At 39.1% G+C, this 25,933-nt stretch overlaps 1 protein-coding gene across 1 annotated transcript in view; it reads left to right on the top strand.

Moving 5' to 3' along the window:
• LOC134345887 (ribosome quality control complex subunit NEMF-like) overlaps positions 1 to 25,933 on the top strand; it is a 68,469-nt gene that overhangs the window by 7,295 nt on the left and 35,241 nt on the right. Inside the window, exons 5-13 of the mRNA XM_063047220.1 lie at positions 1,242 to 1,390; positions 3,117 to 3,184; positions 6,145 to 6,234; positions 7,136 to 7,209; positions 9,647 to 9,717; positions 9,852 to 9,927; positions 14,420 to 14,482; positions 17,721 to 17,798; positions 24,874 to 25,082. Coding sequence (XP_062903290.1) covers positions 1,242 to 1,390; positions 3,117 to 3,184; positions 6,145 to 6,234; positions 7,136 to 7,209; positions 9,647 to 9,717; positions 9,852 to 9,927; positions 14,420 to 14,482; positions 17,721 to 17,798; positions 24,874 to 25,082 — 878 coding nt within the window. The remainder of the gene's footprint in view (positions 1 to 1,241; positions 1,391 to 3,116; positions 3,185 to 6,144; positions 6,235 to 7,135; positions 7,210 to 9,646; positions 9,718 to 9,851; positions 9,928 to 14,419; positions 14,483 to 17,720; positions 17,799 to 24,873; positions 25,083 to 25,933) is intronic.

Genomic DNA, 25,933 nt, shown 5'->3' with positions numbered 1-25,933 from the left:
ATGAGGGAACTGATAATTAATTCTTCTGATTTTCTTTGTACCTCAAATAACAGATAAGCCATTCATATAAAGATAGGATTTCTAATGGTCTGTGACTGCAGGATGATACTCATGTCAGATCTCATTTATTTCTGTACTGTTCTTTGCCATGTCTCCTTGTGATGACATTTATACGTTTCTCATCCTGAGTCTAGCATAGAGCTGTTCTGGGTGGTGCGTCTCTTGCATCAAATGTTTTGCATGTGCCTTCTGATGCAGCTCTTGATTTGAGATTCTCCTCTGCCAGAAAATTCCAACGATGCTCTGCAGGCACTTAATTTGGTAGGTCTCTAGTAAGCAACTGAGTCATATGAAAACACTAAAAAAAACTACCGGTAGGAATAAGGATACTACAAATTGTCAGAAATGAAATGAACCCACAGAGTTCAAAGGAGAAATAACTTCTTAAAAAAATTCAGCTCTTCATTCAATAATAGGTAATATTCAGAACAAAATGGAGGTGGAAGTAACAATGGTAGCAGAAACATTGCTACAAAGAGAATAAGATGAGCAACTGGTAAATGCAGTATATGCCATATTTTTAAAAGGAAATTTTAAAATTACAAACTGGTTAAATTAATTGGCAAAATGATGAGCAATAGACCAATGTATTCAGATCATACACTTCGGAACTTTTCTAAGAGCAAGAGAGAGCACTTCTTGTAAAGTAAATAGCAACACACACATTTTAGAGATCCAAACATACTTTTTGATATGAGCTGGGGATAGAAGTCTTTGTAGGTCATTAAATTATTACGCACTGACACAGAAAATCATTAAAAAGGCTAATAAATTGCTGGCTTTTATATCCAGAGGAGTGTGGTGCAAGAGGCTGGAAGTTGCACTGTGGTACGTAATTGGTCTTCAAGCAATAAATAATGAAACGAGGAAATTTCAGATCCTAAGTTGTATTCTGTATAAAGTAGAATCAGAGACTTGTACATAGTTACATCACAAACTAGTTTGATCAAACAGCCTTTTTCTAAGGTGTTTGATCAATGAAGTTCTGCACCTTTTTCCTTGTTACAGTTTACCTCTACTGCTAATATTGAAAAGAATACAGCAGTTTTTGTTCACTGTTTTTTCAAATTTACATGTTGCACCAGTTTTATGTTTTTTTGTTTTCAAGATGTTTTCAATATTGTTTACAAGTGCCTATATCAATTTCTGTAAAATTCAATCTTAACATTTTGCACTTGCAGGGTAACATAATTCTTACTGACTATGAATACACGATTCTAATTCTCTTGCGTTTCCGCACCAATGAAGTGGATGATGTGAAATTTGCCGTTCGTGAGCGATATCCAGTTGATTATGCTAGAGGCCCAGAGCCTTTGCTGTCACTAGAGAGGTACTGTTATTATGTACATTGATGAAATCTGAAAATATTTCCATCATTGTCAAGCTTTCAGGAACTCTGGTCTTTCTCTAAAGAGTCATGATAATGGCTGGGGTCACCCATCTTGTAAAAGACACTGCCCAGATAAAGGCAATGGCAAACCACTTCTGTAAAAAAAAATTTGCCGAGAACAATCATGATCATGGAAAGACCATGATTGCCCATGTCATATGACACGGCACATAACGAACAAATGAAATAACATAATCAGGGTGATATAAGGCTATATATTTAGTATTAATGCATTATTTTCAAATTGCCTGCTTTCTCTTGAGTTCCTAAAATTGTCACTTTTAATTTGAAATATTTTGTTAAAGAAAGATATTCACTAGAAGGGAGGAAATTGTTTTTGGAAATCTTCAACTGTGGCACAAAGTGTAAGTAGAAAGAATGTGCCAGCAGCACTTAATATAGGCCCAAATGTTCCTGATTCACATTAATTTTAACAACAATGATTTTCATCTTGTAAAAAATGTCTCCAGTTTGTGAAGGCTAAAATCCACTCTAAATTCTGGCATGCACTGTTTATTAGACTATCAACTTTATACATTTGTGTTAAGCATGACTGGTTGTTTCAGTTATCAATTGAAAGTAGTTAAGATATGAAAGGAGTTCCCTTGCCATTGAACTAACTTGTTTTCCCTTTATCTCAACTCAGTGAAAATTGACTGGAATGAACTTTGATGGAACTAAAGTTCAGGGTTCAGTCCATTAGTATTTACCTTGATGCCAAAGAAATATGGAACATCAGTACTTCCTTATAGTCCGAGTTTTATCAGAGCTGCTGAAATTTGCCAGTTTGGTGCCTTTTCAGAGTTCTATACAACTTAGCTCAAAGCTGTTTGGCCTGAGTCATTCATCAGAAGAAAGCATTCACGTATGATGAAATGTGTTTTCCTTGGGTCCTTTGTCTGAGGGTTGGGCTAAACTCCAAGATCCTCTTTCAGGGCATTAAAATTCTTGTAGTTCCAGCATGCGTTATACAAAGATAACGGGATATATTCTGAAGTGAGTCTCATCTACATTTTATTTAAATATAAATACTGTTTTGTAGTACTCTTGAGGTGCATATCAAAGACTAAAGTTGGACCTTTGTCTTGATTCCAGAAAATCAATTAGTCTTATTCAATACTTGTACAGTGCTACATGTAGTACTGGCTGTTTTCATGCTGCACTGATCGACTCCCCATTGAATTCAGTGGACAGGACAAACTTCTGTAGATTTCTCAGCTCCCAGGCTGACTGACGCAAATACAACATCCCCATTGAAATGAATGAGCACAAATGGCTGCAGAGAGAACAGTGAATAGACCTTTTTATTTGAGTTAACTTAGTGTAAAAGTTCATAGTTTAATGTTAATAATTTACTTTAAATAATTCCTGGGTGTTTTTGAATATTTTAAACAATTTCAGTCATGGCTTTAATAGCCAGTGTGTTTCAATGGTTGTCAAAGCTATTTGTTGAGTACAGGTGGCCAGTTGTGCTTGTCCATCTGATGTGCTGCTACTGGTTTCAGTGAAAGAACATGCCTGGGACCATGCTAGAAGAAATTGTGTGGTCCAAGGGCAAGTGCTAGGCAATCTCAACACTATTCTAAGAGCTATCCCAAAACTTTATGGACAGTGCAGCAGTTCTAATGAGGTTAATTGTTTTTTCTAATTTCCAATTTTTTCATAGGCTAACGGAAGTTATGGGTAATGCACCAAAAGGAGAACAAATCAAGAAAATTCTTAATCCCCACCTTTGTAAGTATGGTAAACAACTAACAGGTAATGGAAGAATTTCCTTGGGGTTTATTGTTAGTTATACAACATATTTAATGGTGGTAAGTTACTGAAGAAAGAACAGTAGAATAAAATCCAATATACAGCTTAAATTTTCTAGCTTTACAGTACTTGTGTATCAGTAATATGAAATAGGAGAATACCGGAAATACTCAAAGTCAAGCAACACTTGTAGAGAAAGACACAATGTTACGTGCCATGAACCTTCATTAGATGCGGATGAAATTGGAGCTTTTAGCAGATTTTGCACATGCAGTCAAAAGGAGATAGAAGAATGAAAAAAAGGGTAGAAGATAAAAGGATCACATGGAAATTTGTTAGAGATAGGGGTGCATTCACATTAGAAATACTAAAGCAGAGAACTGCAGGTACCAGAAGCACTGTAAAAGTTTTCAAGTTAACTTTTCCCAATTTTGATGAAAAGGTCAACTATTTTGAAATTGTTTCTCTTTCTGTGCCTAAGTGTCACACAGCCTGTAGTGTATTTCCAACATTTAGAGTTTTTATTAATCGTATTACTGATGTCTGATCAATATTTAGACTGATGAATTTTAATTTGACATTCTATTTAGATCAAATTTAGGTACCAGTGCTTGCACTAATACTATTTTATTTTGTGGTATGAACTATCTAAATAATGTATCTTCTACAGATCAAGTAGCATTTTGTTATGTTTATCATATTGTGATCAATACTTGGCCTCAAACACCAAATAAATGGAAAAATACAAATAGGGTTTTGTTGTAGATTATGAAGAATTAAATGTTTTTGTTGGAAGAGGTAAATTCAAACAATGGAACTGTGGAGCAGTGTTGATGGTGAATAATTGAACTGTGAAATAGTATAAATCAGGGTTAGTTATTCTGTGTTTAAATAATACTTTACCATTTTTTAGGATAACATTGAACTGATTAGTATCTATAATTCTTGTGTTTTTTTGATATTTGTAATGGCCCATAGAGATATTTATGAATATTTTCATTGGGTGGCAGAACTGTGAAACACAGTGGATTCTGGTTAATTGGGACACACCAGGACTAGTATATTTTGGTCCAAGTAAGTAGCTGCCTCAATTAGCTGAAGTTTCATGGAAGTTAAAAAGGTATAAATAAAGAGAAACTACCATTAAACTGAGTAACAAATTAACTATTTAAATGAAATACAACAAATTTGAACACTACCAGTATTACAACAGTTGATAAAATTGTATTAGTTCGTAATGGTTAATGATGGAGGAATTCATTGAGTGTATGCTGGCATGTTCTTTTGACTGTAAATGAACAAAATCAGCGCAGACACCTAGTGCAGGTAGTGGACTACCTTCATTGCCTTTCTGCATGAAGTAATGTTGTAATGCAACAATAAATTTCCTGGCATCCTGTGCAGGCACTAGCTCAGATTCAGTTGTGTCATTCTCATCACTTTCCTTGTCTTCATATTCCCACCCCTGGCTTTGATACAATGCATCCCCCAAATCTTCATTTTCATTGTAACATTCAAGATGATTTGTCAATACCTTGACATTCTTTGTAGTTCTTATTAGCATGGTACTTGATTGGTAAACTATCCATTCTTAGCCTCAAGGTTTAGTGCTTTTCCCAATAACCAACAATTTCTTTTTATCAGTTGCTGACACATCTGCACAACAAAACACAGTTATGCAATCTATTGCTTTCTTTGAGCCTGATAGTGTGTGTTTGTAACAAAGAGAACTGCCCAGAACAATTTAAAAAAAGGCCTATTTCTCACTGGCATTGTTGTTATCATCTGCACGAAGTTTGTGAAGCAAGTCGGGGAGTTTTGTAAATTTCCATGGTTTCTGCACCTAGAGCACTAGCACTACCTTTCTTCTCACTGCTTTCTTGAATTTAATATGTCTACATTTCCATTGAGACAACCAACCATCTGTTACTTTATAATCTTCGTGACCCAGCTTCTTAGCTGGCTTCTCTAAGTTGTTTTTTTTTAACATTGATCTACTAAAGTGCACGTGTCGTCCAGTTACAATGGAAAACCATTGACTGAGGGCTTCTTCCACATCTGGGTCCTTACCTTTGCGCTTTCTTTTTTGGGATGTTCCCTGTTGTCCCTTGTGTAATGCCCATTCTTCTTGAAGTTTATCTTGCTGATTATCAAGTGTGCAATTGCAGATTTCAGCAGTCCATTTACTTCTCCAGCTGACAATGAGTGGTGTTAGGTGGATGGCTTTTAATTTAGTTCAGAAGGGTAATTTCTTTGGCTAGTATCAAATCTTTTTGTGGCATCTTGGCAAGATTTGCAAAAATGATCAAAGATCACTGCTTTTTGAATTGGTGTCCATTGACCATCTGGATAACACAAGCACACACAACTGTTTACTCTAAGCAAGGTGTAGTTTCTGAAGGTCTCACAAATGTTTGTGATTGACCGTCTACTGCCCCAATTTGTGGCATAGTGTCCCAAATAAACAAAGGGAATCCTGGCTATTTTTATAATTAAAAATCGTGTTGGGCATGTGGCCAAGTGGTTAAGGCATTCGTCTAGTGATCTGAAGGTCGTCTAGTTTCAGCCTCAGCTGTGGCAGTGTGTTTGTGTCCTTGAGCAAGGCACTTAACCACTCATTGCTCTAGTGTCTATGCGAGGAGTGGCGCCCCACACAGACTTCCAATCTGTGCCTTGTAAGGCATGAAAATGCCCGATGCAGGCCTCTCGTGGTCTGAGACGACGTTCCCTCCCTCCTCCTTTATAATTAAAATGTCTGGATTCGGCAAGAGGATGCATCTGTCTGTATGAATTTTAGAGATTATTTATAAACTTTTATTTTGCCATAACAGACTTAAATTGCCCAACTACCTTTCAGAATAGATTTTGAAAAATACATTGATTTCCTTGTGATTTAAAATGTGAAAATTTCCAACCATCTCATCTCTCTCATTTTAAAGCCTATGGAGCAACATTGATTGAGCATTGCCTGATGAAGTTTGGATTTTCTAGTAGTGCAAAAGTTGGCCAAGATTTTGACTTATCCAAAGGTTAGTTTATGGGAGTTGGGAACTTTTTCCATTTTAGACAATGTCTTTATATTATTGTTGTTTGAAAAGAAATGTAGATTTTATAAAATTAATTACAAAAATTTGAAATAATAGAATGAAGTAATCAAATGTAGAATAAACTGCTGTTGGAATTATTGCTAAAGAAGTAGTACAAAGTTGAGGCTGATCTAAATGATTTCTTTTTGTAAATTATTAGACATTTTTACTTTCTAGTTTAAATTTCAGATTGTTAAATTCTTTTATTGTTTTCCTTTGACTTTTGCCCTTAAAAGGGGGCTTGGAGTATAATGTGTCTTTATTTTTTTGTATTTTTTCCACAATATTTTTATTAAAACTATTTCGCAAAGCAAAATTGAAGTTAAGCTAACATATTACTCTTAAAGCTTTGGGTTGAATCCAGCTCTTGTCATGCCCAGCATTTGCAAAAGGGTTAAAGTGTATCTATCAGCAGATAACTGCAAACACCTTCTTCATGGACTCGAGTGCAAAAAAAAATCTTGGAAAAGTGAGGATAGTTGGGATGCACAACTCCTCTGATGGTTTACTGTCTGGCCAGGCTTGGCCATGAATTGACAAGGAGATCCCTTAACCAATCTGTTTCCTCCCTATACCTCTCCCAATTAACAATGTGGGAATGAAACTTAAAGAGCATTCCCTTTAAGTATTCAAGGACTTCTTGGTACTTGCCAGCTTTTAGAAATTACAGGCAGTTTGGGGTAAGGTCTGTTTGCAAACATATTACATAAGAATGCTGTGTACAATATTCTCCATTCCAGTTCCAGAAAGTAAAGCAAAGGTGTGTTGGGAATATGCCTTTGTAGAAGCTTCTACCTTAGAGCATTTTTTGTTGATGATATTAATTTCCAGTTTTCATTTTTAGATGTAGAGAAACTTCTGACTGCTTTACAGATGGCTGAAGAATTTATTGAGAAGACAGAAAACTTTAAAGGACAGGTAAGCTTGTGTAATATTTTCTCCTTTTTGATAGAGTCACCTATTAAATTATGTTCTGTAATTGGAAATCCCTTCTGCGTGAGATTCATGTATTTCATAGTTTTAATTGTAAAGGAAGGTTAATGATTAAGCTTGTAGATATATAATGCCAGTTTGGATGTATAGTTTACTAAAAACAAAAAAATGCAAATGCAAAAATCTGAATCGAAACACTCAGCAGATAAAGCAGCTGAGTGGAAAGAGAAACAGTTAATATGTCAGGTGGAACACCTTTTCCAGATCTGGAAAAGAGAGGAAAAACAAGAGGTGTGGAAGGGATGGATAGAACAAAGGGAATATCTATGATAGGGTGAGGATAGAGTTGTGGGTGTAAGTTGCAGAGGTCCTTGGTCAGATAGGTTAATGGGGAGAGATAGAAGGTGATAATTCTAAGAAATAAATAAGCTGTAAGTAACAGGGCTGTAGGATATCTTGTGCAGGACAGATTATGGTAATAGAGGGAGAAATTCTGAACCAGTATCACAGTTAGATGACTTGCACTTTTATTTAGAGGCATTTTGCTGCATTAAATTTGAGATGACTCATGGAGCAGTACCATTTCCTCCACTGATTTTCCCTGTAACTTACTCTCCCAATTCCCATGAACTCCACCTGAATTCTACCACTCACTACACAATAAGGGTAATTCATTGTGATCAGTTAATCTGACAACCCAAGCGCCTGGGGGCATGAAGGATATCAGAGCACCTTGGGAGTTAAACCAAGCGGTCACTGTCAGAGCATACAACTCCACACAGGCAGCACAGAGGTTAAGATTGAACCCAGATTTCTGGAACTTTCAGGTAGCAGCTTTACATTCAGGATGTAAGAAGTGTGTTTGACCCACTGCTCTACTCTCTCTACACCCATGACTGTGTGGTTAGGCATAGCTCAACCGATATCTATAAATCTGCCAATGAACCACTGTTGTTGGCAGAATCTCAGATGACAGCAAGAAAGCATACAGGAGTGAGATAAATTCACTGTTTGAATGGTGTAGCAATAACAACCTTGAACTGAAATTCAGCAAGACCAAGAAATTGATTGTGAACTTCAGGAGGGGAGAGTTAGGAGAAAACACTCTAGTCCTCGTTAAAGGGTCAGCAGTGGAAATGGTGAGCTGCTTCAAGTTCCTGGGTCTCAACACCTCGGAGGATCTGTTCTGGGCCTGGCACATTGATGAATCATGAATAAAGTATGCCTGAGGCTTTACTTCATTAGGAGTTTGCGGAGATTTGGTATGTCACCAAAGACTCTAGCAAATTTCTACAAGTGTATTGTGGAGAGCATTCTGACTGGTTGCATCTCCGGCTGGTATGGAGGTCCCAATGCATGGGATCGCAAGAGGCTACAGAGGATTCGAGACTCAGCTGGTTCCATCACTGGTGCAAGCCTCCCCACCATTAAGGACATCTTCAAAGGGTAGTGTTTCAAGAAGCTGGCATCCATCATTAATGATCGTCACCATGCCCTCTTCTAATTATTACCATAAAGGAGGAGGTACAGGAACCTGAAGACCCACACTCAATGTTTTAGGATCAGCTTCTTCCTATCTGCCATCAAATTTCTGAATAATCCATGAATATTATCTTGCTATTCCTCTTTTATACTACAAATGTTTGTATTTAGACCATAAGTCTATAAAGCATAGTAGTAGAAATAGGCCATTCAGCCCATCAAGTCTGCTCCATCATTCCATCATGGTTGATTTATTATCCCTCTCAACCCTATTCTGCTTTCTTCCCATAACCTTTGACGCCCTATCTAATCAAGAAATTATCAACCTCTGCTTTAAATATACCCAATGACTTGGCCTCCACAGCCGTTTTTGGCAATGAATTCCCCAGATTCAACATCTTCTAGCTAAAGAAATTCCTCCTCATTCCTGTTTCAAAGTGATGTCATTCTGTTCTGAAGTTGTGTCCTCTAGTTGTTTGTTGTAACTGACAGTAATTTTTATGTCTTGCACAATACTGTTACAAAACAACAAATTTCACAGCATACGTTATTAATAAACCTAATTCTTATTCAACTTTCTGAAGTGTGATACCAGCAAAACAAAACATTTTACTATTACTGACTTAGAGATAGGTGTCCTTTACTCTTCAGAATAATATTATGGGATCATTTATGTAAATCCAAGAAACCGACCAGGGCTTTGGTTTATCCTTTCAGCTATGTTTATATCTCTGAGTGCTGCACTCCCTTGGTACACCACTGGAACTTTCTCATAGACCTCTGTACTCCGGTTTTTGGAGTGGAACTCAAAGTGGATACTTTGGGAAGGATACTACTTACTGAGTTCTTTTGATAAAATGTTCAAAAGATGTAATTATTTATATTTCATAATTAGTTTACTGTATTCTATATATAAATTATTTTTGCTCTTTATGGTTAGGGTTACATCATACAGAAACGAGAAACTAAGCCAAGTTTGGATCCTAGTAAACCACCTGAAGAATTACTAACGTAAGTTTCACACATTTGTTGTTAGAGTTTGGTAGTTGAGTAAACAGAGAATCCATTATTCAAGTTTCTGGGTGTCAACATTATGGAGGATCTGTTCTGGGTTTATCCATTCATATATTTTCTATCTCTTACAGCTATGAAGAATTTCATCCATTTCTTTTTGCGCAGCATGCCAACAATTCTTGCATTGAATTTGATTCATTTGATAAGGTAATGTTATACTTCTGTATTTTATTATTTCCATTAGGAGCTCTTTGATTTTATTCAAGCATCAGGGTGGGTTTATCTTTTAAAGGGTCCATGTATAACACTTGTTTCTTAATTGAGGACAATCATGATTGTGTGATGATACTTTGCTTTCGTAATTTTGTAATTTTTTTCAAGCAGCTCCGGGTGCTTCAGTTTTCTCCCACGTTAGGGGTAGTGAGTTGTGGGCATGCTATGTTAGAACTGGAAACGTGGTGACACTTACAGGCTGCCCTGTACAGTCCTTATCGATTTGATTCAAATGGCACATTTCACTGTGTGTTTTGATGTGCACATTACCAATAAAGCTAAGCTTTTATCTTTTAATATTTTATTTTACAAACAGATGCTACAATTGGAAAATCAAGAGTAATGTATGAATTATTTTTTAATGTGTTGCTTGTGAGCCAGGCTTTTTCAGAGGTATTTTAAAATAACAGTGGCTTTATTTAATAATTATAGTATAGCTAATCGAATGTACTGGGGTTTGCGCTCACCATTTGCTTTTTCAGAACTGAAAGAAGTTTCTGAAGGTGTCAGAAGTATGTGCAGGCGAACATTTTGGGTCCAGTGACCGCAATGTCATTAGTTTCAAGTTAATTATGGATAAGGATAGGTCTGGTCCTCGAGTTGAGGTTCTAAATTGGAGAAGGGCCAATTTTGAGGAAATGAGAAAGGATCTAGGAAGAGTGGATTGGGATAAGTTGTTTTCTGGCAGAGATGTGTTCAGTATGTGGAAGGCATTCAAAGGCAAAACTTTGAGAGTGCAGAGTTTGCATGTTCCTGCCAGGATTAAAGGCAAAGTTAACAGGCATAGGGAACCTTGGTTTTCAAGGGATATTGGCGATCTGGTTAAGAAAAAGAGAGAGGTGTATAGCAGGTATAGGCAACAAGGAACAAATGAGGTACTTGAAGAGTATAGAAAATGTAAGAAAATACTAAAGAAGGAAATCAAGAAGGCAAAAAGACATGAGGTTGCTTTGGCAGATAATGTGAAGGTAAACCCGAAGGATTTCTACAAGTATATTAAGAGTAAAAGGATAATAAGGGACAAAATTGGTCCCCTAGAAGATCAGAGTGGTTGTCTATGTGTGGAGCCTCACGAGATGGGGGAGATCTTAAACAATTTTTTTGCATCAGTATTTACTCAGGAAACTGGCAGAGTGTATATGGAAGGAAGGGAAACAAGCAGTAGTGTCATGGAACATATAGAGATTAAAGAGAAAGAGGTGCTTACTGCCTTACAGCGAATAAAGGTAGATAAATCCCCCGGGCTTGACCTAATATTTCCTCAGACCTTGAGAGAGACTAGTGTAGAAATTGCAGGGCCCTGGCAGAAATATTTAAAACGTCCTTAGCCACGGGTATGGTGCTGGAGGATTGGAGGGTAGCTCATGTTGTTGCGTTGTTTAAACAAGGCCCCAAAAGTAAACCAGGTAATTACAGGCCAGTGAGCCTGACATCAGTAGTAGGTAACCTATTGGAAGGTGTTCTGAGAGATCAGATATGCAAGAATTTGGACAGCCAAGGGCTGATTAAGGATAGTCAGCATGGCTTTGTGCGTGGTAGATCATGTTTAACGAATCTTGTAGAGTTTTTCAAGGAGGTTACCTAGTAAGTAGACAAAGGAAAGGCTTTGGATGTTGTCTACATGGACTTTAGTAGGCCTTTGAGGAGGTCCCACATGGGAGGTTAGTTCAGAAGGTTCAGATACTAGGTAACCATGGAGAGGTTGTAAACTGGATTTGAAATTGACTGTGTGGGAGAAGACAGAGAGTGGTATTGGATGATTGCTTATCAGACTGGAGGCCTGTGACTAGTGGTGTGCCTCAAGGATCTGTGCTGGGGCAGATCTGTGTTGTTTGTTGTCCATATCAATGATCTAGATAATAATGTGGTAAATTGGGTCAGCAAGTTTGCTGATGACACTAAGATTGGAGGCGTTGTGGACAACGAGGAAGGCTTTCAAAGCTTGCAGAGGGATCTGGACCAACTGGAGGGGTGGAGCAGAAAGTGGCAGATGGGATTTACTGCAGACAAGTGTGAGGTGCTGCATTCTGGAAGGACAAATCAAGGTAGGACATACACAGTATGTCACAGTACACAGTAGGGCAATGAGGAGTGCGGAAGAACAAAGCGATCTGGGAGTTCAGATACATAATTCCCTGAAAGTGGTGTCATAGGTAGACAGGGTTGTAAAGAAAGCTTTTGGCATCCAGGCATTCATAAATCAAAGTATTGAGTATGGGAGTTGGGATGTTATGGGGAGGTTGTATAAGACATTGGTGAGGCCAAATTTAGAGTATTGTGTGCAGTCCTGATCACCTAACTATAGGAAGGATATCAGTAAGATTGAAAGAGTGCAGAGAAGATTTGCTAGGATGTTGCTGGGTCTTCAGGAGTTGAGTTACAGGGAAAGATTGAACAGGTTAGGACTTTATTCCTTGGAGTGGAGAAGAATGAGGGGAGATTTGATAGAGGTTTCAAAATTATGAGGGCTATAGACAGAGTAAATGTGAATAGGCTCTTTCCACTTAGATTAGGAGAGATAAATACAAGAGGACATGGCTTTAGGGTGAAAAGGGAAAGGTTTAGGGGGAACATTAGGGGGAACTTCTTCACTCAGAGACTGGTGGGAGTGTGGAACAAGCTGCCATCTGACATGTTAAATGCGGGCTCACTCTTAAGTTTTAAGAATAAATTGGATAGGTACATGGATGGGAGAGATCTGGAGGGTTATGGACTGGATGCAGGTCAATGGGACTAGTGGAATAATGTTTCGGCACAGACTAAAAGGGCCAAATGGCCTGTTTTCTGTGCTGTAGTGTTCTATGGTTCTAAAGGATAAACCTTTCACATCCTATAAGTTGGAATAGGCTCTGAAAACCTCTGGCTATTCATATAGATATAAACAACCTTTAAAAAATTGAAATTATTAGAGTAAAAATTACAGCATAAAGTAATAACAACATTAAAGCAATTCATCCACTTTTCACTTGCAGAAGGCAATCTATTTGATTGCATAGCAAGCTGCCTTCTCTTAAAGTTGAGGGTTTGGATGTAAAGTACATCCTGCAGGAGACTTCTGCTCCATCAGTGGACAGAATGTTAAATCCAGTAGCAGAGAAGGGAGTCAGGATCTTACTTCAAATCATTTCAGTCTTCTTATTAGGATAAAAAGTTGTCAACAGTTGTCAGTTTGGCCTCGTATTTAGTTATTAGCATTTCTACTTTCAGAGCAAAAGTGATAAACAAAGCAACACTACTTGATAGCATTTCTGTATTGAAGTGAAGCTATTTCGGAATTTTTGTATTCAGAGTAGTTTATATAATAAAAAAATACAGATGTTATGTATGACATGTTTTTGTGAAAATATCAGACATCCATGTTACTGTTACTTGAAGGATGAAAATTAGAACACTTTTTTAGTTGTAGAACATTGGTTTCTAATTGTAGATGTTCTGATTATTCCTCAACTGAAAGCAATTCAAAGTGTTATGTTTAGTACTTTGTTAATACAAAATTATTACCATCCATTGTAGAGTTTTGTCATTTAAATCTTTTACTAAGTTATGTATAAAGAAAACTTGGTGAAAGGAACCATACAAGGAATATTATACTAAAATACAGTGTTGAATAGTGAACAGTAAGAATAGGTTTTTGATTTTTATAAAATAATGAATAGTGGAAAGGAAGGTCTCATAATTTCTGTTTGTTAGTTGCTAGCTCACTTCTGTCAACCAGAATGTAGGAGGAGATTTCCAAGCTACCTCAATGTCTGTGCTTTAAGCAGTGGAAAACTGGGCCATATTTCTGTACCTAATCATAACATAGAATAGTACAGCACAGTACAGGCCCTTCGGCCCACATTGTTGTGCCGACCCTCAAACCCTGCCTCCCATATACCCCCCCCCACCTTAAATTCCTCCATATACCTGTCTAGTAGTCTCTTAAATTTCACTAGTGTATCTGTCTCCACCACTGACTCAGGCAGTGCATTCCACGCACCAACCACTCTCTGCGTAAAAAAACCTTCCTCTAATATCCCCCTTGAACTTCCCACCCCTTACCTTAAAGCCATGTCCTCTTGTATTGAGCAGTGGTGCCTTGGAGAAGAGGTGTTGGCTATCCACTCTATCTATTCCTCTTAATATCTTGTATACCTCTATCATGTCTCCTCTCATTCTCCTTCTCTCCAAAGAGTAAAGCCCTAGCTCCCTTAATCTCTGACAATTAGTTAACAATTTATTTGGAAGGTTATTGTCAGGTGGAGACAGTAGCTTGGGTGTAATCGCTGCTTTGCTGCTTGATTTGATAATACCACACATCAAAATTCAAACCCTGAATGGGATGGAGAGATTTGGTAGTTGCACAACATCTAAACATAATTGCTACTGTGTGCTTTCTATTGATAAATTTTGTATACTCAGTACAAAATATATTTTTTTTGCTCAGGCTGTGGATGAGTTTTATTCGAAGTTAGAAAGCCAGAAAATAGACATAAAAGCTTTACAGCAGGTAAGGTTTATATATTTTAAGCAATATTAAAAAAGCACTTTTAAATAATGAATATTCAGGTTCTCATATCTCCAGTGCCCTTAAAGCACCATGTAAGATTTTTAGTATTTGGAATTATTGTCTTAGTAAATGTGATAATAGGAGCTACAATAATTTATCATCTATCCATTTTATTGTGTTCTGAATACATTGCTTGAATCTTCCCTTTCAATAGAGGACATTGTCTGAACCAATCTATGTATCTAAAATGTTTATCAGATTTGTGCAGCTGACAAATAGTATTTTCACTGATGGTCAACATTTCTGTTGGAGGTAACTTAAGCCAAAGCAGTTAGTGTTGTGCCACCAATGCAATCTTGGCATGGATAAACAAAGTTTACGACAAAGATTTTTTTTCAGACCTTTTCACTGTCTGTAAAGAAAATGATCCTTTGCAAGTATGTGTGTGCTTTTCCTGTTATCCCCTAAAAAACGAACAAAAAAACTACCAAGCAAGCGATAAGGAAAGGGAAGATCAATTATGTATTAGTACAGAATATAAAAACATAGTGAAAGCTTTCATTATAATATAAAGTGTAAAGGTGACGGGCTGGGGGGCTAAAGTGAACGAAGAAAGATGAGAAGGGGAAATTAATATTGGGTAATGCAGAAATGGTCAAGGTTTTGAATGATGATTTTGTGTGTCTTTATGGTGGAGGATATGTCTGACTGCCAAGGAGGGATGTTATGGATGTGATGGGGTGTGAGGATCTCAATACAATCATTATTAATAAAGAGGTAGTGCTGAGCAAACTAGTGCGTCAAAATGTAGACAGGTCCCCTCGTCTTAATGGGATGCAGCTCAGCCTACTGAAAGAAATGGCAGAAATGATAGTCAAGGCCTTTGGGATAATTTACAATAATTTCCTGAGCAGATCCCAGCAGCTTGAAAGAATTGTTCAGCTCCATGCATAGATGACCTATCACTAAGCAGCTCCTTGCTGGTTGCTGTTTATGCACTGGAGGATGATGGTGGGGGGGGGCAGCACCAGGCAAGCTTGGAGGGGAGTGGGGGTGGAGTCCAACAACGGGTGAACACTGGGGAGGAGGGGCAGTACTGGGCGAGCATTGGAACACTGGGGGGAGGGGGCAACACCAGTGGGGGGGCAGGCTCCAACCCGATATGGATTCCAGCTCACCTTACAGAGGCGTCTCCTCCCCTGACGACTGCAACAGGCGAGCTTGCAGCTTGGGCCTAGTCCTCACCATAATCGATGCAATACAGTTTCGACAATGACATCAGTGTCGACAATGAACCAATGAATTGGATTTGCAGTTACTGCATTACCAATATCCAACAGAGTTTTGCGACCTCAATAAAAATGTCCAAGACAATCACTTGCATAGCACACTGTCACAGCACAATGGTACGCAACAAGTCCAGGCAACAACAGTTTGCAGTTTGCAATAAGGCCAATTCCATTACTATCAAGCAACTCGCTGATGGGATAGTCCTGCAGTACTCAGTGTTCTTAGTATCCAGCAATAACTTGAGATCATAAAACAGACATACAGGATGAACAAATACGCTATTAATTGAACCTGGAGTGGCACCACCAGAGGTCCAGTGTGACTTCTAATATGAGAACAAGTCTCCTGCCAAAATCGTAATCAGAGTGAGTTGTGTGTTTTCATAACTCATTTCCCAAACATAATTTTTTTGAAGCGTGATGGTGGTGGGGTTGGAGGAGGCCAAAGACCCCAGGGCGACGGGGTAGTGAGGGGGAGAGGTTAGTGAGTGCCCTAAACTAAAGTATCAGTGATGTTACAAAAGGTGTGCTGTGAAGAATTCAATGTAGCTTATTGTGGTTTTGGGTAGATTTTCTAGGAACTACAATCTCTATGTACAATGAATTCCAGTTAATTGGGACATAACAGGACCAGTACATTTTGGCTCAATAATGCTGTCCTAATTAGCCAATTAGCCATGGAAATATTTAAAAGGGTATAAAAAAGGATAAACGGCCATTAGCTGAGTAACAAATTGTTTATTTAAATGAAATATAGAGCAAATTAGAACACTACCAATACCAATACAGTACTATAAAACTAGATATCGATGGAGGAATTCATCCATTGTATGTATGCTGCCATGTTCTTTTGATTGACTGTAAGTGAACAAAATCAGTACAGACACCTAGTGCGGGTAGTAGACTGCTTTTGACGATTGCAGCTTCCAAATCTTCATTTTCATTGTAACATTCAAGATGATTGTCGATACCTTCAATTCTTTGTAGTTCCTAAGTTTTTGAAGTAGTGAAATCATTTCATTTTCACTCCTGGCTGTTTCTGGCATCTCTAAGCCTGAATGCTTGAAACCACTGTGAACAGAATAATTCTGAATTGTCTTACAGCTTATGTCTTGCCAATTATCAAGTGGCAAAAATCACAGCTTTTTGAATACAATTATGCAACTGTCCTATTTAAATACTGTTTGTTCAAAGCACAGTGTAGTGTCTAACAATTACACAAGGGGACATGACTGACACTAGTTAGAAACTTTTCAGCAACAATCTCCTGTTCCTAATTAAGCAACATAGTGTCCCAAATAATCGAAAGGATGGTGAGTCCTGAAGAAGAATCTCAGCCCAAAATGTCGTCTCTTTACTCTTTTCAATAGATGCTGCCTGGCTTGCTGAGTTCCTCCAGCGTTTTGTGTGTGCTGCTCCACTGTATTTGTGATTTGTTATATTATTATATTTTAAATTGTTTGACATTTTTTGTGCCTTATTAAAAATACTGGGGCCTAAAGCATTACATAGAATAATATGAATTACTTATTTCAGTGTAGTGACAATTTTTTGACTGAGTTTTATCTTAAATTCATCTTTAGTTTGAAGTATTAGAGTAATTGGACTATGTTTGCAGAGGTTACTTTTTGTTCCATGCAGTATTGTCTTCATGTATGTGACTTAACCTGCAGTTTCAAGTCATGAAAACACAATTCCCACAGAATTTCAAGGCCATGATATTCTATGATTTTGTGAATATAGAATTATAAGCAGATTAGTAAGAATTATGTAATATGTCCTGATGAAGGGTCTTGTTTTGAAATGTTGACTGTTTATTCCTTGCCATAGATGCTGCCTGACCTGCTGACTTCTTCAGTACTTTGTGTGTGTTCCTTAATATGTAATTTGCAAGCTTTTGTGGAATGGGTGAAAACCTTTTATGTAACACCAAACTTTCTATCTTCAAGGAAAAGCAAGCATTGAAGAAACTGGATAATGTTCGTAAAGACCTTGAGAAAAGGTTGGAATCTTTACAAGTAAATCAGGTAAAAATAATCTCACACTTGTAATAATGTGCAGAATGATGGGAAATTGCCAATATACTGTTGTAAATACCGCTATAGCGGTATCTAAAGTATCTAAAGTAGCCTTCAGAAGCTTTGTCTACATTGTAAGTATGAACGTTACACCAAACAGCAACTGGGGGCAATGTCGAGCACCTTTTCACTATGTCTTATAACAAACAACAATTAACTCAGAGTGGATTAATTACAATTGTGTTTATTTTACTTGCTGCAAGGGAAGGCCATCACCACATGAGAGCTGGTGATAGCTTCGAAAAAACAGTGTACTTGTTCCTTTATACCCAAGTGTTAGCTACTGCACTTCAATTCAAGGTCAGGGTGCATTCCATTCACCTGCTTAATCGGTGTACTTGGCATTCTTCCGGTAACTCATCTGTGGGTCTGCAGTTTGGACTCACTCAAGGACTCAGCCTCCATTGGCATAATGTTGCACGAAAACTATTAGCAAAAACCACTCTGATACAATACAGATTCCGTTGTGTTACAGACAAAAATGCCTTTTTGTTACTACAAGTACATCTCCAAATTCACTCCTTTTTGCCATTTCGTGACAACACTACATTTCACCAAATACAGTAGTTGAAATATGCATGTGTGTCTGTAAAGAAATGATGCAGTTTCAAAGCCCTACCCAAAATTCCCTTATTCATATGCCTACTTCGACGAGTACCCATTCCTTTCCTTAGTATCCCCTCCTTCATCATCCTCTTATTTCACACAAAAATCGTAAAAGAATAACAGCCATTATTATAATGCAGAGTAGTTGCTCATAATCCTCCCAGTGCTCCAAATGGCCCACCATTCACCTCCTGAGTTTGATAGTTGTGGTACTGATCCCCTACTTTCTTAATCTCTTGTAGTTTGCAGAATGTGGGTTGCCAAGGTAGTTATATTTTCTGATTGCTATAAGGACAGCCTCCTTTTTCTGATAGAATAAAACCAAAGCCAGGGTGGTGAGGTAGTGATGTCAAGTGTCCCATGTGGAGTATGAAGTAGGCAAGATACAACTAGCGGAGCTGTGCGTTTTACACTTCCCCTCATACTCTGGGGACGTGCCCGGCAGCCAGGGCTAGGCCCAGTAACCACAGACCCATTAAGTGCCATTCAGCGGATGCGCAGGACTGACATTTATGAGCTCTGCTCACGTACCTTTACTACACCCCACATAGGAGCCCTTGGCCTTCCAGTTGCAGTGACATGTTACCTGATCAACCCCTGCGGCCACTGTGCCAGACAGTTTCAGGTAGGGAATCTGGTTCCCATACTTCTTGTGGCTGCGCCAATCGCACTTAAAGGGGGAACATACCATCCATTAAAACACTTGTAATGGCAGTCGGTGTCTGCCCTGCAGCCTATGAGGGTGTTTAGTTCTGCTCCACTCATCCCCGAGTTATTCGTGAACAAGTACGCCTAACCTCATTCACTGGAATTAAAGGGGACGATCCAGAGCGGGATTCCTCCCTCACCATGGGAGTTCCAACATCACCAGTGTGAGCTGGCCGATCAGTGCGGGGATAAGGACTCTCACCTTTTTATTGGCTCTGAAGTATTTTTACAGTGCAAGGAGTGTATCCACAATGATTTCTCTCTTACCTTGATAGCTCTATTAGCTATCAACAAGTACCAGGAATATTCCTTCAGCAGGTTGTTGAGTGGTTGAGCAATAGTTGATTGATCAGCCACTCACTTGTCAATACATTAAATAGCAATAGTTTCAGCTCGCGTACTGTAGCAGTCAATCTTTTTGTTATTCTCACTTGAGACACTAGGGGCCGCTGTAGTATCCATGTAACGTCCATCATGTAATTCTTCGGAGCTCAAATGGTGTCACTGTACCAGAGTCCTTTAATTCTGCATTTGGATGGCAGCTCTACATGGGGAGTCTGTTCAATGTGAGCTGTAATTCCTTGGGTAGAGCTTCAGAAGTGGGTGTTTCCCAGGATGGAGCACCAGTAGTAGCATCACTAGCAAACCGCCCAGTTGTGGTGGAGCTTTTCCATTTTGTTTTAGTTCACTTTGAAACTTCATACAATGCATATCGATTGAACTGCAATGTTCTTTTGCTTCTTTGGTTAATGCAAGTATTTGCTCTTTAGACTTTTCACTGTCTATCATGCTGTTTTTGTAGTTTATCACGATTGGCGTTTTAGATTAGATTATGAGGACACGCAGTCCCCTTTTATTGTCATTTAGTAATGCATGCATTAAGAAGTGATACAATGTTTTTCCAGAATGCTATCACAGAAACACATGACAAACCGACTTTAAAAACTAACAAAAACCACATAATTATAACATATAGTTACAACAGTGCAAAGCAATACTGTAATTTGATAAGAACAGGCCATGGCACGGTAAAAGTCTCAAAGTCTCTCAAAAGTCCCATCATCTCACGCAGACGGTGAACCTCCAGTGCTGCCAACTTGCTGATGCAGCATGCTGGAAGCATCTGACCACAGTCCGACTCCGAGTCCGTCCGAAAACTCCGAGCCTCCGACCAGCTCTCTGACACCGAGCACCGAGCACCGAGCACCATCTCTGCCGAGCGCTTCGACCCTGGCCCCGGCAACAGGCAGTAGGCAAAGCCAAGGATTTGGGGCCTTCGTCTCTGGAGATTCTCGATCGCACAGTAGCAGCGGCAGCGAAGCGGGCATTTCAGATGTTACTCCAGATGTTCCTTGGTGCTTCTCACGGCTGTCCCATCAAATCAGGATTGTTCAGGGCACCCTAGTTAACACATAGTGGATATTATTCGGAACGGCTGCGCGCATTGTGTCGCGCTGCCATCTTCTCCTCCCTTCCCATTAGTAAGAGACTTTGCTCGCCTCGTTAACTTTCAGTTGGTCATGCATTTTATTAAGCCTGCTTTTAACCATTCCATTCATCCTTTTTACTAAGCCTGCTGACTGAGGATGGTAGCTACAATAGAAATATTGGTCATTCTATAAGGCCTTGATAATTCTTTTATTACCTTCCCGGTAAAATGGGTACAGTTGTTGCTAGACGGTTTCCAAGGGATCCCAAACCGCATGATAATTCCCTTCAATAAACATATAGCTACTGTAACTCCATCATTCCTTCTACAAGGAAATGCTTCAACCCGTTGTGGGAAAAAAACACATCAATAATGACCAGTACATATTTATATCTCTCACACAAAGGTAGTTCTATAAAATCCATCTGTAAATGACAAATGGTCCATCACATGATCCTTCCACTTTTACTAGTTTCCCTGGATTTTGTAAAATACATAGCATATATTGTTCACAAACTTAATTAACTGCTTGTGATAAACCAGGAGCATATCACGTCTGTTCTGTACAATCTATCAATCCCCTATTCAGCCTCTGGGGAAAGATGGTAGTATGCCCTTTGGGGCAGTCGAGCATTTGGATTGATGGTCACTTTATGCATCTCAGCTGTGAGCATCTTGCCTGGTTCATGTGGCTGGAAGACCCAAAGTGAAGGTTTCACATCAACACTGAACAACAACACGCTGGCAACTTCCCATTCAAAGGTTGTCTTTGCTCCTCATGCACAAGGAAACGATAAAAGAAGATCCTTGACTCCATCCACTCGTTTTCAGGACCTTCCTGTCGTGGCAGTCCTTACTTATCCTCGACCATTGGTGCAAGCAACACACACAAAATGCTGGAGGAACTTAGTGGGCCAGATAGCATCTCTGGAAAAAGTGAGATGAGTCTGTAGAACAGGGATTTCCAACCAGTCCTGTTGAAGAGTCTTGTCCCAAAACATCGACTGTACTCTTTTTCATTGATGCTGAGTTCCTCCAGCACTTTGTGTGTATTGCTTGGATTACCAGCATCTGCAGATTTTCTCTTGTTTACATTAGTCCAAGGTCATTTGCTGCCTTGCCTGCGAAAGCTGCTAGAGTTAGGTAGGGTTCCCTGTTCTCCTGATCTTGTATCGTCCACCAAACCTCGTGGGGAAGTTGTGCTGCCACTGCAATACCGGAATCGCCCACATACATTTCAGAAGTTCATGGAACAGCTTCCAGCTGAGTCAAACTAAGCCCTACAGTGAAGGTAACAGTACCACTTACTGAGTTGTAGATCTAAACAGAATCTAGAGAAATCTCCAGAGGCTTTCAAGACAGTGTCGTAAAAATATTCCCGACTCCTTGATTAGTGGGTAGTGAGTAACTGCCACTTACACAAAATATGTTGACTATTACTGAAATAGTATAGTTCACACTGGCTCTCTGATGTATATATATATGTATGTATGTGTGTGTGTATGTATGTATGTATATATGTATGAGTGTGTGTGTGTATGTATATATGTATGTGTGTGTGTGTGTGTGTGTGTGTGTGTGTGTGTGTGTGTGTGTGTATGTGTATATATATATATATATAGTCCCTCAGGAGTGCAGGCAATAGTAGCTCGCATTTTACACAATAAAACTCTTTCGCATAAGTTTACAGGCATATTCAGAGATAGTAGAAAGGTACAGTATACATCCTGGTCTCCTATGCTTGCGATAAACCAGGAGTCTGATTTTGGGACATTAATAGGCTGTTTCGACAGTCCTGAATATTGTTCCATTTTCTGTGCTATCTTCTGTATATATTCTTCTACAGCCGGGGTTCCCAGCCTGGGGTTCATAGACCTCTTGCTTGATGGTATTGGCCCATGGCATAAAAAATTTGGGAATCCATGTTCTACAGACTAACCTCTACTTGTGTCTCCATAATCCTAGACCAGTTAGCCTTGTTAGGAAAGGCAGCATGTAATGCATTGTACAAATTTTTATAAAAATCTTCTTTTGGCATGGTGGCAGATCCTAGCCTGGCGCTGTTGCGGTGTTCTTGAAAGTCCTGAAATTTAATCTCATAAAATTTGAATTTGGGGCCTAACCATTGCCCTGTTTAATGTTTCTATATCCATAATACTAGGTTTGTGACACAAAACAATAGTTTTAAGTTTCTGAATAGCTTTTTTTCAACATTGTCTCTGGGTCGAGCAGTTCTTCTGCCATGGCCCGTAAATCTCCTGCTGTCCAAAGTCAATATACACCCATCTATAATTCTTCCACCGATCCCTTCCCATAATTTCTAAACATATACCATGCTGGTGTCCCCTCATTTGGGACGGGAAGGACTCCCTTTGTCCTGTTATTACCAATATCTAGTCTCTCTTCCTCACCGTACTTTCTGAATTTCTCTTTTTTTTTGTTCACTGCAGCGTCCTGCAGGGATAAAATTTATGAGCTCAGTTTTCACAAATCCCAGTCTTTCTTACTGTTTTTACTGCTATTGATACATCCCTGATGCCAGATCTTGGGTGTCCCTGACACTCTAACCATATGGATTTGGGTGTGTTCCTGATGCCATAGGTGTCCCTGATACCCTTACTGGCCAAATCTAATCATTGATACCCTTACGTTTCTGGTCGCCGTGCCGAAAATGTTGGGATCACGAAGAGAGATGGACGGTAGCACAGACTGCAGTGTATAGAACAGGAGCAGGACAGAACCCGGTATTTGCTGCTTGCCTGGAAAGACCACACAGAGCAAAGAGCACAATTATTTTTTGGTGATCACTCTTCCACCGGAGTTTCCCCGGGAGGTGGCAGCCACCAGAATTCCCTTGGTCCACTCCTGCACCTAAACATGAAGGTTCCACCATGATTACAAGTTCTGTTGAGCACCTTTTCTTATAACAAACAACAATTAACTCTGAGTGGATCAATCATAAGCACATTTATTTTACTTGCTGCATGGGAAGGCTTGTACCGTACAAGAGCTGGTGATAGCTTCAAAAAACAGATAGCATAGTCACTCCTTTGTACACGAGTATGGCTACTGCACCTCAGTTCAAGGACAGGGTGCATTCTGTTCATCTGCTTAATCAGTGTACTTGGCATTCTTCCAGTAATGCATCTGCTGGTTTGTAGTTTGTGAAGGACTCTGGTTCCATCAGCAAAATGTTGTACAAACACTATTAGCAAAGCACTCTGGTACAATACAGGTTCCATTTTGTTACTTCAAGTAAAATACATTATCACACTGCAATCCTCAAACTTTGCTGCACTCTTTCTTTTATCAGATAGTCATATCCTTTCACCAGTAGCTTTGTTCATTGATGTCTGTTTAAACTTGGCTGTAAAAATTCTCACTCTCTTGTTATGGAAATGAGACAGATTCTTTGGGTCTCAAGGCAAGGATTCTGGACACACAGTTTTAACAATAAAGAGTTTATTTACAAGGGGAGCAGAGCTTGGGACAACACAAGCAGCTACAATATTCGCACAACCGCGCTTAGAATAGACGAGCGTGGGAAAGGTTGGGTTGGCAGTACGATACATGGGAAAACGGTGTGGGGACAGAGTACAGGTGCATATACAAGCAAGGGAAAAGTAACTACGATACCTGCCACCCCTTGACTATGGGCAGGCACGGCTCTCTGCTACAGGGACAACAATAAACGCTCCCAAAACCCTATTCAATGCACAACTCACCAACAGCAGGGTGGTCCCTCCGAGAGAGCAAAAAAGAGAGCGAGCCAGGCACATGTAGCACCCTTTATAGATCGGGGGGGCTGGAGGGTCCGGCCCAGGTGATTCACCGGGGGGCCAACGGCTTGGTGCTAGATGGGTTAATCCAATTAAGGTGGCCAATAGTTAAGTGTGCATTGATTAGTTGGGAGGGGTGAAATGTTGACTGGCATGTGATGTGCCTTCCGACCAGGTAGAGGGCAGTGCTGAGCTGTGACAGGTACAGCTCTCTGGATATACTCTCTTATGACCTTTGTTTTCTGGACTTTCTTTCCCTCTTTCCCCGTATCCTCAAATCTCTCCGCAGAATCTTCATGCTCCCAATTCCTATTTTGCATCCCTTTAGTTTCATTCCACCTCTAAGGCACTCCTTAAAACTTAGTTCTTCAAGTGTGCTTTTGATTCCCTGGCTAAAAGTATTAATTGGTATCATTTTAATTATCACACTGAAATTACAGTGCATTTTTCTACTAAAAAGATCTGTGTAAATAATTTCATACCTATACTTTTCTTTCTCTAGGAATATGATAAGTTGAAAGGAGAGCTAATTGAGATCAATCTCACTGCTGTTGATAAAGCTATTGAAGTGATACGCAGTGCCTTAGCTAATCAGATTGACTGGACAGAAATTGGAAGCATTGTAAAGGAAGCACAGGAGCAGGAAGACCCTGTGGCATGCTCCATTAAAGAGCTGAAGCTGAATTCAAACCATATCACAATGTTGCTAAAGTAAGCTTTTTATGTTCTTGATGTAAGATTTTAATCCATCCTCTATAACTGAAGATCTAGGGTTTTAATTGAAAAGCTAGTAAAAATATTAGAGAGTTTGCAGTTCTGAAAATGCTCTTTTTTGTTCCTTTCATTTTAGCTTATTCTGGTTATTTTAAGTTGGGACACAAAAATGTAAAAGAAATAACAATGCAAATCTAGTCCAAATGAAGGGTCTTGATCCAAAACATTGACTGTCCATTTCTTTCCATAAATGCTGCTTGACCCATGGTGTTCCTCCTGTGTCTTGTGTGCTGCTCTGGATTCCAGCATCTGCAGTTTCCTCGGTCTCTATAAGGCAAATCTGGTTACTCCAAGCTTAAGGAGAATGATTTTCATATATATTTTTCATAATTCTTATGATAGAGGAGGCTATGTGGCCCTTGAGTGTATGCTGGTTTGTAGAGCAATCCCATCCAACATATTACCTCACTTATTTCTCTATAATTTATTCTCTGTCAAATACCTCACTGATTCTTCTGGCACTCACATTCAAAAGAGAAATTTACAAAAGCACATTAACCTACCAACCAGTATTGGGAGGAACAAGAGCACTTTGGGGTGGCGGGGGTTAAACTCACTTAGTAACAGGGAAAATCTGCAAACTCCATTCCAACAGCACCGGAGATCAGCTTGAATGCTGGATACTGGAATGATGAAGTGACAATTTCTGGCTCAATATTACTGCACCACGCTGTCATCCGGAATGAATCTGTTTGGTTTGGGCTATGCTGTTACGAGAACAAAAATAAGATATTTATTAAGTGAAAATGTGATTACACTTGAGAAAAAAAGGCTCCCTGTATTTGGTT

The sequence above is a fragment of the Mobula hypostoma genome, chromosome 1 (genome assembly GCF_963921235.1).
Source record: "Mobula hypostoma chromosome 1, sMobHyp1.1, whole genome shotgun sequence".
Taxonomy (NCBI): Eukaryota; Metazoa; Chordata; class Chondrichthyes; order Myliobatiformes; family Myliobatidae; genus Mobula; species Mobula hypostoma.
The sequence above is the reverse complement of the archived record's forward strand: the minus strand, read 5'-3'. Positions and strand labels throughout refer to the sequence as shown.